This window comes from Rhincodon typus, chromosome 3 (genome assembly GCF_021869965.1).
Source record: "Rhincodon typus isolate 14 chromosome 3, sRhiTyp1.1, whole genome shotgun sequence".
In the NCBI taxonomy this organism is placed as follows: Eukaryota; Metazoa; Chordata; class Chondrichthyes; order Orectolobiformes; family Rhincodontidae; genus Rhincodon; species Rhincodon typus.
In genome coordinates this window covers 70971322-70984495 of record NC_063334.1, presented here as the reverse complement: position 1 = coordinate 70984495, position 13174 = coordinate 70971322, and the positions used below count along the sequence as shown (strand labels likewise).

Sequence of the window (13174 nt, the reverse complement as noted above, 5' to 3'; positions counted from 1 at the left end):
GTCCCTTATTGTTTGTGATATTCATAAATGATGTAGATGAGAGTGTTGGGGAGGATAATAAGTAAATTTGTGGATGATACAAAGATTAGCTAAGTTGTTATAATAAGGAAGAAGGCCTTAGTTACAGGAGAATATGAACAGATTGATCAGATCGGCAGATCAGTGGGAGATGGAATTTAACATTGATAAGTGTGAGGTGATGCACTTTGGAAGAAAGAACAAGACAAAGAAGTACTCAATGAATGGCTAGATACTAGGAAGCTCAAAGGAACAGAGGGATCCTGAGGTGCTTGTCCACAGATCCCTGAAGGTGACAGGACGGGTTAAAAGGGTAGTTAAGAAGGCATAGGGAATTTTGCCTTTACCAGTCGTGGCATAGATTATAAGAGCAGGGAGCTCATTTTGGAGCTGTACAGAACTATGCTTAGGCCACAGCCAGGATATTGTATGCAGTTCTGGTTGCCTCACATTAGGAAGGATGTGATTGCACTGGAGGAGGTCCAAAGGAGATTTACCAGAATGTTTCTGTCTATCAGAAGAGAGGCTGGATAAGCACGGATTGTTTTCTTTGGAGTAGAGAAGGCTGAGGGGGTGGGACCTGATAGAGGTGTATATGATTATGGGGAGCATGGACAGGGTGAATGGAAAGCCTATTATTTGAAGGGTAAATAACTAAAGTGAAAGGCAGCAGATTTAGACAGGATTTAGGGAAGAACTTTTCCACCCAGAGGATGGTGAGGGTCTGGAATGCACTGCCTGGGAGGGCACTTGAGGAAGCCTCACAGTCTTTAAGATGTACATGGATGAGCATTTGAAATGCCATAACATTCAAGGCTGTGGGCCAAGTGCAGGAAAGTGAGATTAGCGCAAGTAGTAGTATATTTTTGGCTGTACAGACTTGATGGGCCAAAGGGCCTCTTCGGCATTGTATGATTCTATGATGAGGAGTGATTGCTGGACTTTGAAGAGAGACCTTGTAGTTTTCTTTTTGGGTTGTGAGAGGGAACTTATCTTGTCCCTGATAGCTTGAGGACCTGTGACAAAATTGTTAGACTTTTCCATCCCCACATGATAGCAGTAGATACAGCTATGAGATTTCCATGGGTCATTTGACAAAAGGTGGAATAAAAGCGTATAATATTGAGGCAAGGAGAGTTAGAATGTGTTCGACAACATATTATGTTACCGTAAAGAATTCACTAAAAGCTGCATGGACCATATAAAAATCTTAATGAAGAGCCAGGGAAGGCTCTAGAAAAGTTTTTCCATGACTTTTTTCATGAAGATCTGCAAACAACATTAGTTTTATCATTGATAATAAATACAGCCATAGCTCTGAACTTTTACAACACTAACAAATTTTAAGATGTCCCTGGAGTCTGTCAAATATAATCCAGAATGTCATCTGGGCATTCATCCATTCAATCAATATCTTCATTATTGGTTCATTCAGTTTGGCATGAATGCCAGCCAACAGCCTAATAGAGCCATCAATTTTTATTCAAAAGTGTAGAATATAGCTGTTGACATCCATGTGATATCGTGTGCTTGTACACTGAATGCCCTTACCTTTCAGGACTTTTTGACTGTGCAAAACATTTTTGACCAGATGCAAAGAATTTCACATCGGGGTTTCTCCTCAGCTCTGTAGAATTTGCTCAGACACTTTTAATTTTGGCCAATGTGCTCTGCACAACTTGGCAGTACAAATTGGCTTGAACATGAGTTTATTTGCACAGATCACAACTGATTTTGAGGCAGAGGATGTTTGAAATCATAGAATCCCCACAGCGTGGAAGCAGGCCATGTGGCTCATTGAATCCACATTGGCCTTCCGAAGAGCATCCCACCTAGACCCACCCCCTACCCCATCCCAGTAACCCTGCATTTCCCATGGTTAATCCTCTCAGCCTGCACAGTCCTGGACACTACAGACAATTTACTATGGCCAATCCACCTAACCTGCACATCTTTGGACTGTGGGAGGAAACTGCAGCTCCTGGAGGAAACCCACATAGACACAGTGAGAATATGAAAACTCCACACAGACATTCACCCAAGGCTGGAATCAAACCCAGGTCCCTGGTGCTGTGAGGTAGCAGTGCTAACCACTGACCCACTTTGCCACCCTATGGATCATTCTGAGTCTTGCCAATTGGAAGACTCTTTGTTAATGATTACAAGGAGCACCAGAATTCAATAATTGAATTAAGCATTCTCATCAGCAAAACAATCTACCTTTGTAACCACTGTTATTGATTCTCCTTTCTTGCTTTCTTATAAATGTAAATCCTTTCAATGCAGTACCCATCCCAGAACTTTGCCATACATCAGACCACTTTGCCCCTACATGACAATGCCAGGACTTATAAACTACATGAATAATTTCACAAAATAAATACATCTATTCCTGAATTAAGATCATCTCCAAGAATAGAGATGAAGTAAGCAAATCTTCTTTATTATTACAATTGAGTTAATAGTATGTATGAGCCATTCCCATTTTTCCTCATAGCACTCTTCCCCTGTATCACTAAATTTCAGAACCAGAGAATCATGGAATAGTCATACCAGAGAAAGAGGCCATTTCGTCCATTGTGTTTATTGTAAACTGTGTGACTTATATACTTTTAAAACATAATCTGTTTAAGTTTGCAGATGACACCAAAATTGGTGGTATAGTGAACTGTGAGGAAGGCTATCTAAGAGTGCAACGAGATCTTGATCAGATGGGCCAATGGACCGAGAAGTAGCAGATGGAGTTTAATTTAGATAAATGTGAGGTGTCGCATTTTGGTAAGGCAAACCAGGGCAGTAGTTACATAGCTAATAATAGGGCCCTGGGGAATGTTGTTGAAGAGAGGGATCAATGGGTGCAGGTTCATAGTTCCTTGAAAGTGGAATCACAGTTTAATTGGGTGGTGAAGAAGGCGTTTGACATGTTTACCTTTATTTGTCAGAGCATTGAGTATAGGAGTTGGGATGTCATGTTGCAGTTGTACCAGACGTTGATGACACCACTTTTAGAATATTCCGTACAATTCTGGTCGTCTTGTTATAGGAGGGATGTTGTTAAATCTTAAAAGGGTACGGAAAATATTTACCAAAACTGGAGGGTTTGAGTTATAAGGAGAGGGTGAGACTTTTTACCCTGGACCCTCAGAGGTTGAGGGATGGCCTTGTAGAGGTGTATAAAATCATGAGAGGCATAGAGAAGGTGAAAGCATAGGTATTTTTCCCAGGATAGGGGGGTCCAAAACTAGAGGGCATTGGGAAATATTTAAAAGGGACCTGAGAGTAACTTTTGCACACAGAGGGTGGTTTGTGGCAGGAATGAGCTGCCAGAGGAAGTGGTAGGGGCAGGTGCAATTACAACATTTAAAAGACATTTGGACAGGTATATGAAAAGCAGAGATTTAGAGGGATATGGGCCAAACACAGGCAAATGAGACTACTTCAGTTAGGATGCCTGGTCAGCATGAACTGGTTATAGAGTCATAGAATCATAGAGCATGGAAACAGACCCTCCAGTCCAAACAGTCCATGACGACCATGTTCCCAAACTAAACTAGTCCCACTTGCCTGCATTTGGCCCATATCCCTCTAAACCTTTCCTATTCATGAACTTCTCCAAATGTCTTTTAAATGTTGCAACTTTATCTGCACCCATCAATTTCTCTAGCAGTTCATTTTCACACATGAACCACCTTCTGTGTAAAAAAGTTGCCTCACATGTCCTTTTTAAATCTGTCTCGTCTCACCATAAAAGTATGCCCCTTAGTTTTGAACTCCCCCGTCCTAAGGAAAAGACTCTTGTCATTCATCTTATCAATGCCCCTCATGATTTTATAAACCTTAATAAGGTCATTCCTCAACCTCCCATGCTCCAGTGAAAAAAGTCCCAGTCTTTCCAGTCTATTTTTATATCTCAAACTTTCTATTCCAAGCAACATCCTGGTATATCTTTTCTAACCACTCTCCACTTTAATAATATCCTTCCTATAACACAGTTACTAGAACTGCACACAGTACTCCAGAAGAAGCCTCACCAACGTCCTGTACAACCTCAACATGATGTCCCAACTCCTATAGTCAAAGGGTTTGTTTCCATGCTGTATGACTGTCATTTCATGTCTCCATTGCAAGCTTGGGTTCTTGGATTCTGGATTAGGCAGGCACATGGGTTTTTCTATGTGTTTAAACTTGTACTTACACTCAATCCTTGTTATCCATGAGGGATAGGGACACAAGCTTCCCGCAGGTAACAAAACACACAAATACCACTCCTATGACACTCTCCCATGTATTGTGTGGAACCATGCAAGGTAGACTGGATGAGACAATGGTAAAAATTCAAGGTGAAGTCTTGGGCTGACTTCATAATTATGCCAATCTGCTGGTAGTAAGTAAGTGGATAATGAGGACTAATTGTATTTGTAGCCATGGTAATTTCTTTTAAAACAGTTTTGGTTGTCTTGCTTTAGAATTAATGGGGGTTTTTTTGTATACTTTGGTAGGTCTTCACAACTGAACAAAATAAGCAAGTTCCAATTTATAAGATCAGGAGAGGTTTTTTAACTTAAGTGAAGCACCCATAAGTCAAACAAGAGATTTTTCTTAGTTTTACTTTGAGTTTTGAGCAGTCCTATGATGTTCTTGCTTGAAGATTATAGACCAAATCTGAACCAAACACAGAGAATGCTAAAGAAACTATAGGTTTGACAGAATCTAGAGAAAGGAACAATTAACATTTGAAGTCCAGTATGACTGTTCTTCAGAACTGAAAGGTTGAAATTTGTTTTTCTACTTTTGACAGAGATGAAAGCAGATCAGAAGGGTGTACATAGGGAACTCTTATTCCTCCTCCATGCCTATCAAAAATATATTTTAAAAACTCCCAACACCTTTCAGTTCTAAAGGAGAGTCATACTGGACTTGACACATTAACTCTATTTCTCTCTATAGCGATCGCCAAACCTAATTGCTGGAGTTTCTCCAGCATTCTGTGTTTGCCATCAGTACGTTGGAGTCAGGGGACCTTCATTAGGTTTCAATGATGTTCAAATGGGTGACTTACTGCCATTTACAGTATGCTGTACCTTCTGCTATTCTGTGCCTACCACCAAATATGGGTGCATGAAAACTCACTATAGGAGACTAGTGTATGCCTCATCAGATATCATAAACCTTAGTGACCAGATTAATGATAGCACAATAAAACATAAGACAGGAATTAAAGTTTCCTCATTAATGTTGAAATATTATTTCAAGAATACATTTCACTATTCTTGAGTATGATGTAAGAGTAGCGTGCCAGTTTCTGTGTGTGAGCTGATTGCTGCCAGCCCAGTTGTTCAGTTGTTCCAATGGTTTTCATTTCACAAATAAAACAGATGCAATTAAAAACCATGGAAAGGCATAGTGTGCCCAGTACATTGTACAAAGATCCCTGTTATTATTGAAAAATCTTGTGTTCTGCACTTGAATGGTAACAAAATGAGTCAGTGGTTCAAATTATAATAATTTTACTTCAGCACAAAAACAAATTCCAAGTAAAATATTAGCTGCAGACAGCACAATTAAATGTAACCATATGTTCTGCTCATTATGTTAATAAAATAAAGAAACTCCTTCTCCATAGTAAACTGATTTGTTTTTCTTTTCTCTCCAGTTGGTTATTTTTCCTTATAAGATCATCTGCAGCCTAATTCCTAGCGTTTTTTCCTATCGAGCATGCATTTGCAATTTTCAACCATCTTGTGATCATGGTGACATTTGCATTATCCCTGTTGTTGTATAAGTCACATTCTGTAAGTGTCTACTGGCAGGACTTCAAGCTTCAGCCCAAGGCCTTATTTAGTAAACTGGTAAATCTGGAACATGCTCATTGTTGCTGGAATTATCTTTAACTCTTCATCTTCACCTACCCACATCTTCTCTCTCTCAGGTATCAGCATCTGGTGTGTGAGTTCACATCAATCATTATAATACTGGCTTATTTGCCATCAGTGTACTTCTGCTTTGGATTAAGCAACTGTGAATGCTTCAGAAAAATCACAATATCCCATTCCCAATACACCTGCTGCAAAGTCAGGTATTTCTTTGAAAGAAGTATTATTTCTGTCAGCAAAAAGACATGAGTACGAACAGATGAGTCTGTGTAATGCAAGGTTCTGCAGTGGTGAAAATGCAATGGGAAACTACTTAAGTTGAATGTTTTGAATTTTTAGATGTTTCTGAAAGACTGGACGAGGATGGTAAATGGAAAGTTACAACATTTAACACCACTGTGAAGATGTCTACCTATACAACTGCTTTTGTTATTTTTGACTATGATTACATTAACACAACTTATAATGACATAGAGGTAACTATCAATGTTCTTATTCTTTATTATTTGTATGAGCTTTATGCATACAATTTCCTTTAGAAATGTTATCTCTACTAGATTAATTATTTCATATTTAATTCAAGTTAAAAATAAATACAATAGTAAGATATTTTGAAAGGTGAAGGCGGTTATGCAGTAGCAATATTAGTGATTTTTGCCACTAACAGGATATTACCATCAGGCCAAAAGATTTTCTGCCTTCCATTAATGAGTGATGTGATATGAGTTTCAGTGTTTGTGTGATACCATGTATGTAGGTAGTACGTCACAAAGTTTGGAGCACTGAATCAAACATCCTATCCCATCGATAGTTGCTTGTTCACAACAAGCAACCTACTGACCGTACACAACTAGCTCCTGCTTGCAAGATTCACAACTCAGTGCCAATGTTCGATGTACTTCTGCAATTGGGCAGCATTTACTGTCAGCGATAACAAAATGAACGTATGCACACACTGAGAGATAGTAGGAGCTGCCAATGCTGGAGAATCTGAGATAACCTCCCAATCGCGAACCACTTCAACTCCCACTCCCACTCCTTGGACGACATGTCCATGCTGGGCCTCCTCCAGTGCCACAACGATGCCACCCGAAGGCTGCAGGAACAGCACCTCATATTTCGCTTGGGAACCCTGCAGCCCAATGGTCTCAATGTGGAGTTCACAAGCTTCAAAATCTCCCCACCCCTGACCTCATCCCAAAACTAGCCCAGCTCGTCCCCGCCTCCCTAACCTGTCCATCCTTTCTCCCACCTATCCGCTCTTCCCACCTCACTGAACAACCCCCACCCCCACCTCCTACCTACTAGCCTCATCCCTGCTTCCTTAACCTGTCATTCTTCTCTCGACTGACCAACCCCCACCCTAACTCCCCATCTACATTCACCTTTACCGGCTCCATCCCCACCTCCTTGACCTGTCCATCTCCTCTCCACCTATCTGCTCTTTTATCGACCTTCCATCATTGCCTGTCCCTCTCTCTCTATTTATTTCAGAATCCCCTTCCCCTCCCCCATTTCTGAAGAAGGGTCCAGACCCGAAACATCAGCTTTCCTGCTCCTCTGATGCTGCCTGGCCTGCCGTGTTCATTCAGCTCTACACCTTGTTATCTTATATGCACACACTGCCCCTGTTTCAACTTAACAAAACAGATACGCAGCCATTTGCTGATTCATTGGTCAAGGCATTGCCCTGAGAAATCAAACTAATTGTTAGTCATTGTTAACTGGTATGTTCTCTATGGCAATATCTCTGACAATCCACTTGCCAACCTATCAGCACTCTCCTCCCATACAGTATAAATGTTGGTTTTTGCTTGCATTGATATTCTTCTAGATTGTCCTGATGCATTCCGAAAAGTATTTTTTCAGCAACACTTAATGAAAAGATTTGTTTCTGAACTAGTCCAGCAGCTCTTACATAGAAGTCATTTTGAGAAAAACTTAAGAAATAAGAAAGAAAATGGGTTTAATAAAGGTTAGAGCATTGGAGTCAGGAAATAAGTAATTGAACTGTGGCTGAAATTGGAAAGCAGAGAGATTTTTCCTTAGTGTTTTAAATTGTTATGGGATTTGGATAACACTGACTAGGATAGCATTCGTTGACCAGATCTAATTGACCTGGAGAAGGCAGTGTTGAGCTCTAACTAGTTGTAAAAGATAATTATTCAAATTGGAGGAAGATGGAAAGTATCCTTCTACCAAGGATCAGTGACCATTGTGCTTTGCACTAATGATTTGAATTGAGGAAAAGTAACTCAATATCAGCATTTACTAATGATATCAGATTGTGGGCACAGCTAGCATTGATGGAAAAAACATCCAACTTAATATTAAAATCCTTGTATCATGACTGTTAAGTGCAAGTAATCCTTCATATAGATAAATCTTAAGTCATGCAATTTGGTAGAAACAATTAAAAAGATCAGCTACACCTTAAAAATATAACACTGAATGCAATAGTGGTAAAAGGATCAGGGTGGCTAATTAAGCAAATTGAAGTCAGCATCAAATATCAGCTACATAAAAATTCTGATGGCATCAGGATTAGTTCTTGAGGTGTGGAAATCAAAGTAAGTTAGTACATTAAACTCGCACAGGAACATGGTCAGGCCACACTGAGAGAATTATGTATAGTCTGCTCTCCATATTGTAGAAAGTATTCCAGAGATTCAGCATGAAGATCTCATTGATAACCCACTGCAGCAATGAGGAAATGCAACGTTGTTGGAGGTACCATTTTTTACATGCTGCATTAAATCAAGTCTCCATCTGTCCTCTCAAGTGGGCATTGAAGATTCCAGGATGCAAATTTGAAGTCACTGACAATCTGGCCAGTGTCAATCCTTCAATCAACATCGTCAAGCCAAATTATCTGTTTATCATCACATTTGTGAAACTTTGCTACGCACAAATCAACTGTTACATTCCCTACATTATAACTATCATAGTACTTAAACAGTATTTACTTGACTGTTAAGTGTTTGAGATAACCTGCGGTCACAAAAGGTGTGATTAAAAAAAGCCAATTTTTTCTTTTATGAGAAAGGACTAAAGTGTACAAAAAGACATTTGCAAGGAACTGAGAGATTTCAGCTTTTGAGAAAGTTTGATGAGAGTTGAGAATCTTTTCTTTCGAATAGAGAAGGCTCAGAGGTGATCTGATTGAAGTTGTTAAACTTCTGAATGTACAGCAGGGAAACAGACCCAAATATTTCGTATTTATGTATTTATCCAAATGTCTTTAAATGTTGTAACTGTACCCATGTCCACCACTTCCTCTGGAAGTTCATTCCACAAACAAACCATTCACCATGTAAACAAATTGCCCCTTGTGTCTTTTTAAATCTTTCTCCTCTCACCTTAAAACTATGCCCTCTAGTCCTGAAATCCCCCAACCTAGGGAAAAGACACCTGCCATTCACCTTATAAATACCCCTCATGATTTTATAAACCCCTACAAGGTAAACCCTCAATCTCCTATGCTCCAATGAAAAAAGTCCGACCTTATGTTGGGCAAGGTAAATGCGACTGTGGCATTTGCCATCTCTGTCAATATGTGGTACTGGATAAGGGTTGTTTGAGGTAGTTCGGTACCATCAATCATCTTTTGCTTGACTTGAGGACTCCTAATGATTTGTTGTAGAGCAACCATCACCATAGAATGTCTAGAGAAGAGGCACTGTTGTTAGATATCAAGAAAGTTTATTGCATGATGGAAATAAGTACAAATGTGTTTGATCAGGCATAATTACGAAGCCTGGTGGAACTGGTACTGATACAAATACTCCCTCTGACAGCTGGAGTGGAACTCCTTGTCTCCACCCACAGACTGTGTGTGACATCAGTAGAGCAGTTGGAGCAAATGTAACATGAACACTTACTCTTTCAAAACTATTACTTCTTACAACAGTGACAAGAACGTTTCTATTTGTTGAAATGTCGAAAAGCTAAAGGCTTAAAAGCAAACTAGTTATATCCAATAGGGCAATAAGGAGGAATTTCTTGACTCGGAGTTATCAGAATGCAGCATCCATTATCACTAAGAGTGTTCAGGCAGCTGGTTTAGACCCTTTCAAATTGCAGTGTGCTGCAAGCCGAGGTGAAGCATGTGGAAGGTGTGGAGATTTGTGTGTAATACAAACACCAGCAGACAATACTTGTGTTGAATAATCTGTGCAGCGTCTTTACAACTTCAGAATGTCCGAATGATTTACAGCCAATTAAGTAATTTTGAAGTGTAGTCCCTGCTGTAATGTAGGAAATGTGAGAACTGTACAGTTACTGGAGACAACAAAGCAATACATAAACTGTAGCAAGACAATGGTGTTGATTTTATGATGGAACCAAAAGATATTGCAAACGCTGTGTTCTAAATTCAACTTTATTTTCAGATTCGTGTGTGGGCAGATAAAACAGCCATATCAAATGGTGAAGCTGAATATGCATTAAATATTACAGGCCCAATACTCGCATACTTTGAAAAGTATTATGATGTGACTTATCCTCTCCCCAAATTAGGTAAGCTACTTATTTGTAGAATCTTATTGCATTATGCAGATTAAGACCAACTGCACCATAAGTTAAATTGCCTTCTACCTTTCAATGTGTCTATCTTAGAAACAAAATTACTTCAGTATTCCAAGTTTCTATGTAAAGTGTACTATTTGCACTATTCTATTGCCTAGGTCACATTCAATTCAATCAAATCCAACTCTCATTGGAAGCTGTATGCTTTAATTTGAAAGTAAGTGTTGGAAACAGAATTTCGGGGGGTAGTTTTAGGATATATCTCTAGGGCTATGTGCAATTTGCCCAATTTTCTTTTAAAGTTACAGTGAGGTCAAAATTATTTCAACAGGCCCCACTTTCTTCTTGTTGATGAGGCTGCTATTTACCTGAATTGATGAGGTTAAAATGGCAGCAGGTAAAACCAACCAGCATTTTCGTACATTTCTTTTAGAAGGCACCATTTAGGGCACTGCTCTGGAGTTCAAATCATACAACAGCAATTTGGGAAATCGAACTAAATAAATCTAACAATTTGTGGCCTAGCCAACAAAAACTGCTGGATTGCCAGAAACTATGTACTTGAGGGGAGGCGATGACCTAGTGGTATTATCGCTGGACTGTTAATCTAGAGACCCAGACAATGTTCTGGGCATCTGGGTTTGAAACCTGCCACGGCAGATGGTGGAATTTGAATTCAATAAAATATCTGGAATTAAGAATCTAATGATGACCATGAATCCATTGTCGATTATCGGAAAAACCCATCTGGTTCACTAATGTCCTTTAGGGAAGGAAACTGCCATCCTTACCTGGTCTGGCCTACATGTGACTCCAGACCCACAGCAATGTGATTGACTCTTAATTGCCCTCTGGGCTATTAGGGTTGGGCAATAAATGCTACCTAGCCAGCGACGCCCTCCTCTGTGAATGAACAAAGAAAAAAAATCATTAATGTCCTTCAGGGAAACTATCTGCAACTCCTACCCAGTAAGGTTGATGATATGATTCCTATCCCACAATATCTGAGGAAGGGATAATTTTGACTTCAGGCAATCATGTAAAAACAGTCATTAGCAAATCAGCTACTTGTTTTCTAATTCTCCCAACTTTTATTGACTTTGAATGAAATTATTTCTCTCCCTTTTATTTGAAATATCTCCTTTAGAATATCCCTTATTCCTTATACTCATTGTTTGATCCTGCTGCATGTTTGAAGTAATTTACCTAGAAATTGCTTTGCTAGTATGAACTGGGCAGAAGGAAACGGTCTATATGTAAGACTAGTTATCCCAATATTGAAGGAGAGTGATTAGGAGAGTGAGATGCATTAGGAAGGACAGAGCAAAGGTTGAACTGACAGTAGTCTTCGGCACCAGAGTAAGCTTGAGAGAAAAACTTACTCCTCCTAGCTCCACATTCAAGTCAGCAATTTTTAAAATGCACCTTTGGTAGAAGCCTGCACTGGATACACTATACGGAGATTGTATTCCTGCACAATAGACTGTATGGAGAACATATTCCTGAATGGAGCACACCCAGGCCAGCCGAGTTCAGGACAGGCCAGATTTGTGAAGAAGACCTCAACTTTTTGTCTCCTTATTTGTATATCAAAGGGCCTAAAGCATATTTCAGATGCAGCCCCAGCAGCTGTCTTTTTGCACCTTTTACCAGAAAGCTGTGTTTGTGGCCAATGCAGTGACCGTGCACATGTGGAAACATAGCTTTGCAGTTAAACTCCTCATTGAGCTGAAATCAATTACAGGTCATATGGTGGAATTGACTCGTTAGTTTGTGGTTTTATTAAACATGTAATGTATATAATAATATATAAAACCCTGTTAAAGCATCCATGCAAGAGCGAGGAATTAGCAAACTGTTGACTCATAGGCATGCTCAAAAAGACACCCCTTGCGCCACACACACCACCTCACTCTTTATGTCACTCCCTGAGTGAAATAGAAGGCTGTGCAGCAAGGGATGTGCCAGCAGTGAGGGAGGGAGTGCCCAGCAGCCAGAGGGATGGCCACTGGGACAGCTGGGGTTGGTGGCCGTGGCAGTGTTGACATCATTGTGCCATCTGCACATGCTGTTGAAGCTTTCTTTCCTGGCCATCTTGGCATTGGCAACACAAACTCTGTTAGCAGAATGGTGAAATTTGCACCACACCTCTAATGCGGATATGTCACTAACCAAATGTCAGGCAATTGTGTGCTATAAGCTGATACATGAGTTTGCATTACAATTGACTCACTCTGTTTCTATCCTTTCAGATATTGTAGCTTTGCCTCACTACGGAGCAGAGGCAATGGAAAATTGGGGTCTGCTGCTATTCCGAAAGAATTCATTGTTATCTGATCCAAAGAAGGAATTATCTGAAAGATTAGCCATATCTTCAATAATTGCACATGAGCTGGCACATCAGGCATGCTTGCACAATGTTTTCAATCACTGTTTATACAATTTTTTTTACAATGTTTGTGCAATCACTGTAATAATTTCTGTTGAGAGTTCTGTTCAGAGTAATGCTGAGAACATTTATATTTATATTTTATATTTTGTGAGTGATTGCTTTGAAATTGTTTGAGTCAGGTCATTTAAATGACTGAAAATGGGATTTAAGAAACTGTCTCATGTAGGGAATTTGGCATAATGCTTTTATACAGATCATGGATACAGGAATAATGACATAGTTATGATGCTGAGATAACAAGGTGTAGAGCTAGATGAGCACAGCAGGCCAAGCAGCATCAGAGGAGCAGGAAGGCTGACGTTTC

General features: G+C 39.7%; 1 protein-coding gene across 1 annotated transcript in view; it reads left to right on the top strand.

The window, feature by feature from the left end:
- Positions 1-13174, top strand: part of LOC109935276 (aminopeptidase Q-like) — a 116978-nt gene that overhangs the window by 19279 nt on the left and 84525 nt on the right. The window contains exons 3-5 of the mRNA XM_048593618.1: positions 6231-6367; positions 10283-10409; positions 12671-12822. Of these exons, the coding sequence (XP_048449575.1) occupies positions 6231-6367; positions 10283-10409; positions 12671-12822 (416 nt within the window). The remainder of the gene's footprint in view (positions 1-6230; positions 6368-10282; positions 10410-12670; positions 12823-13174) is intronic.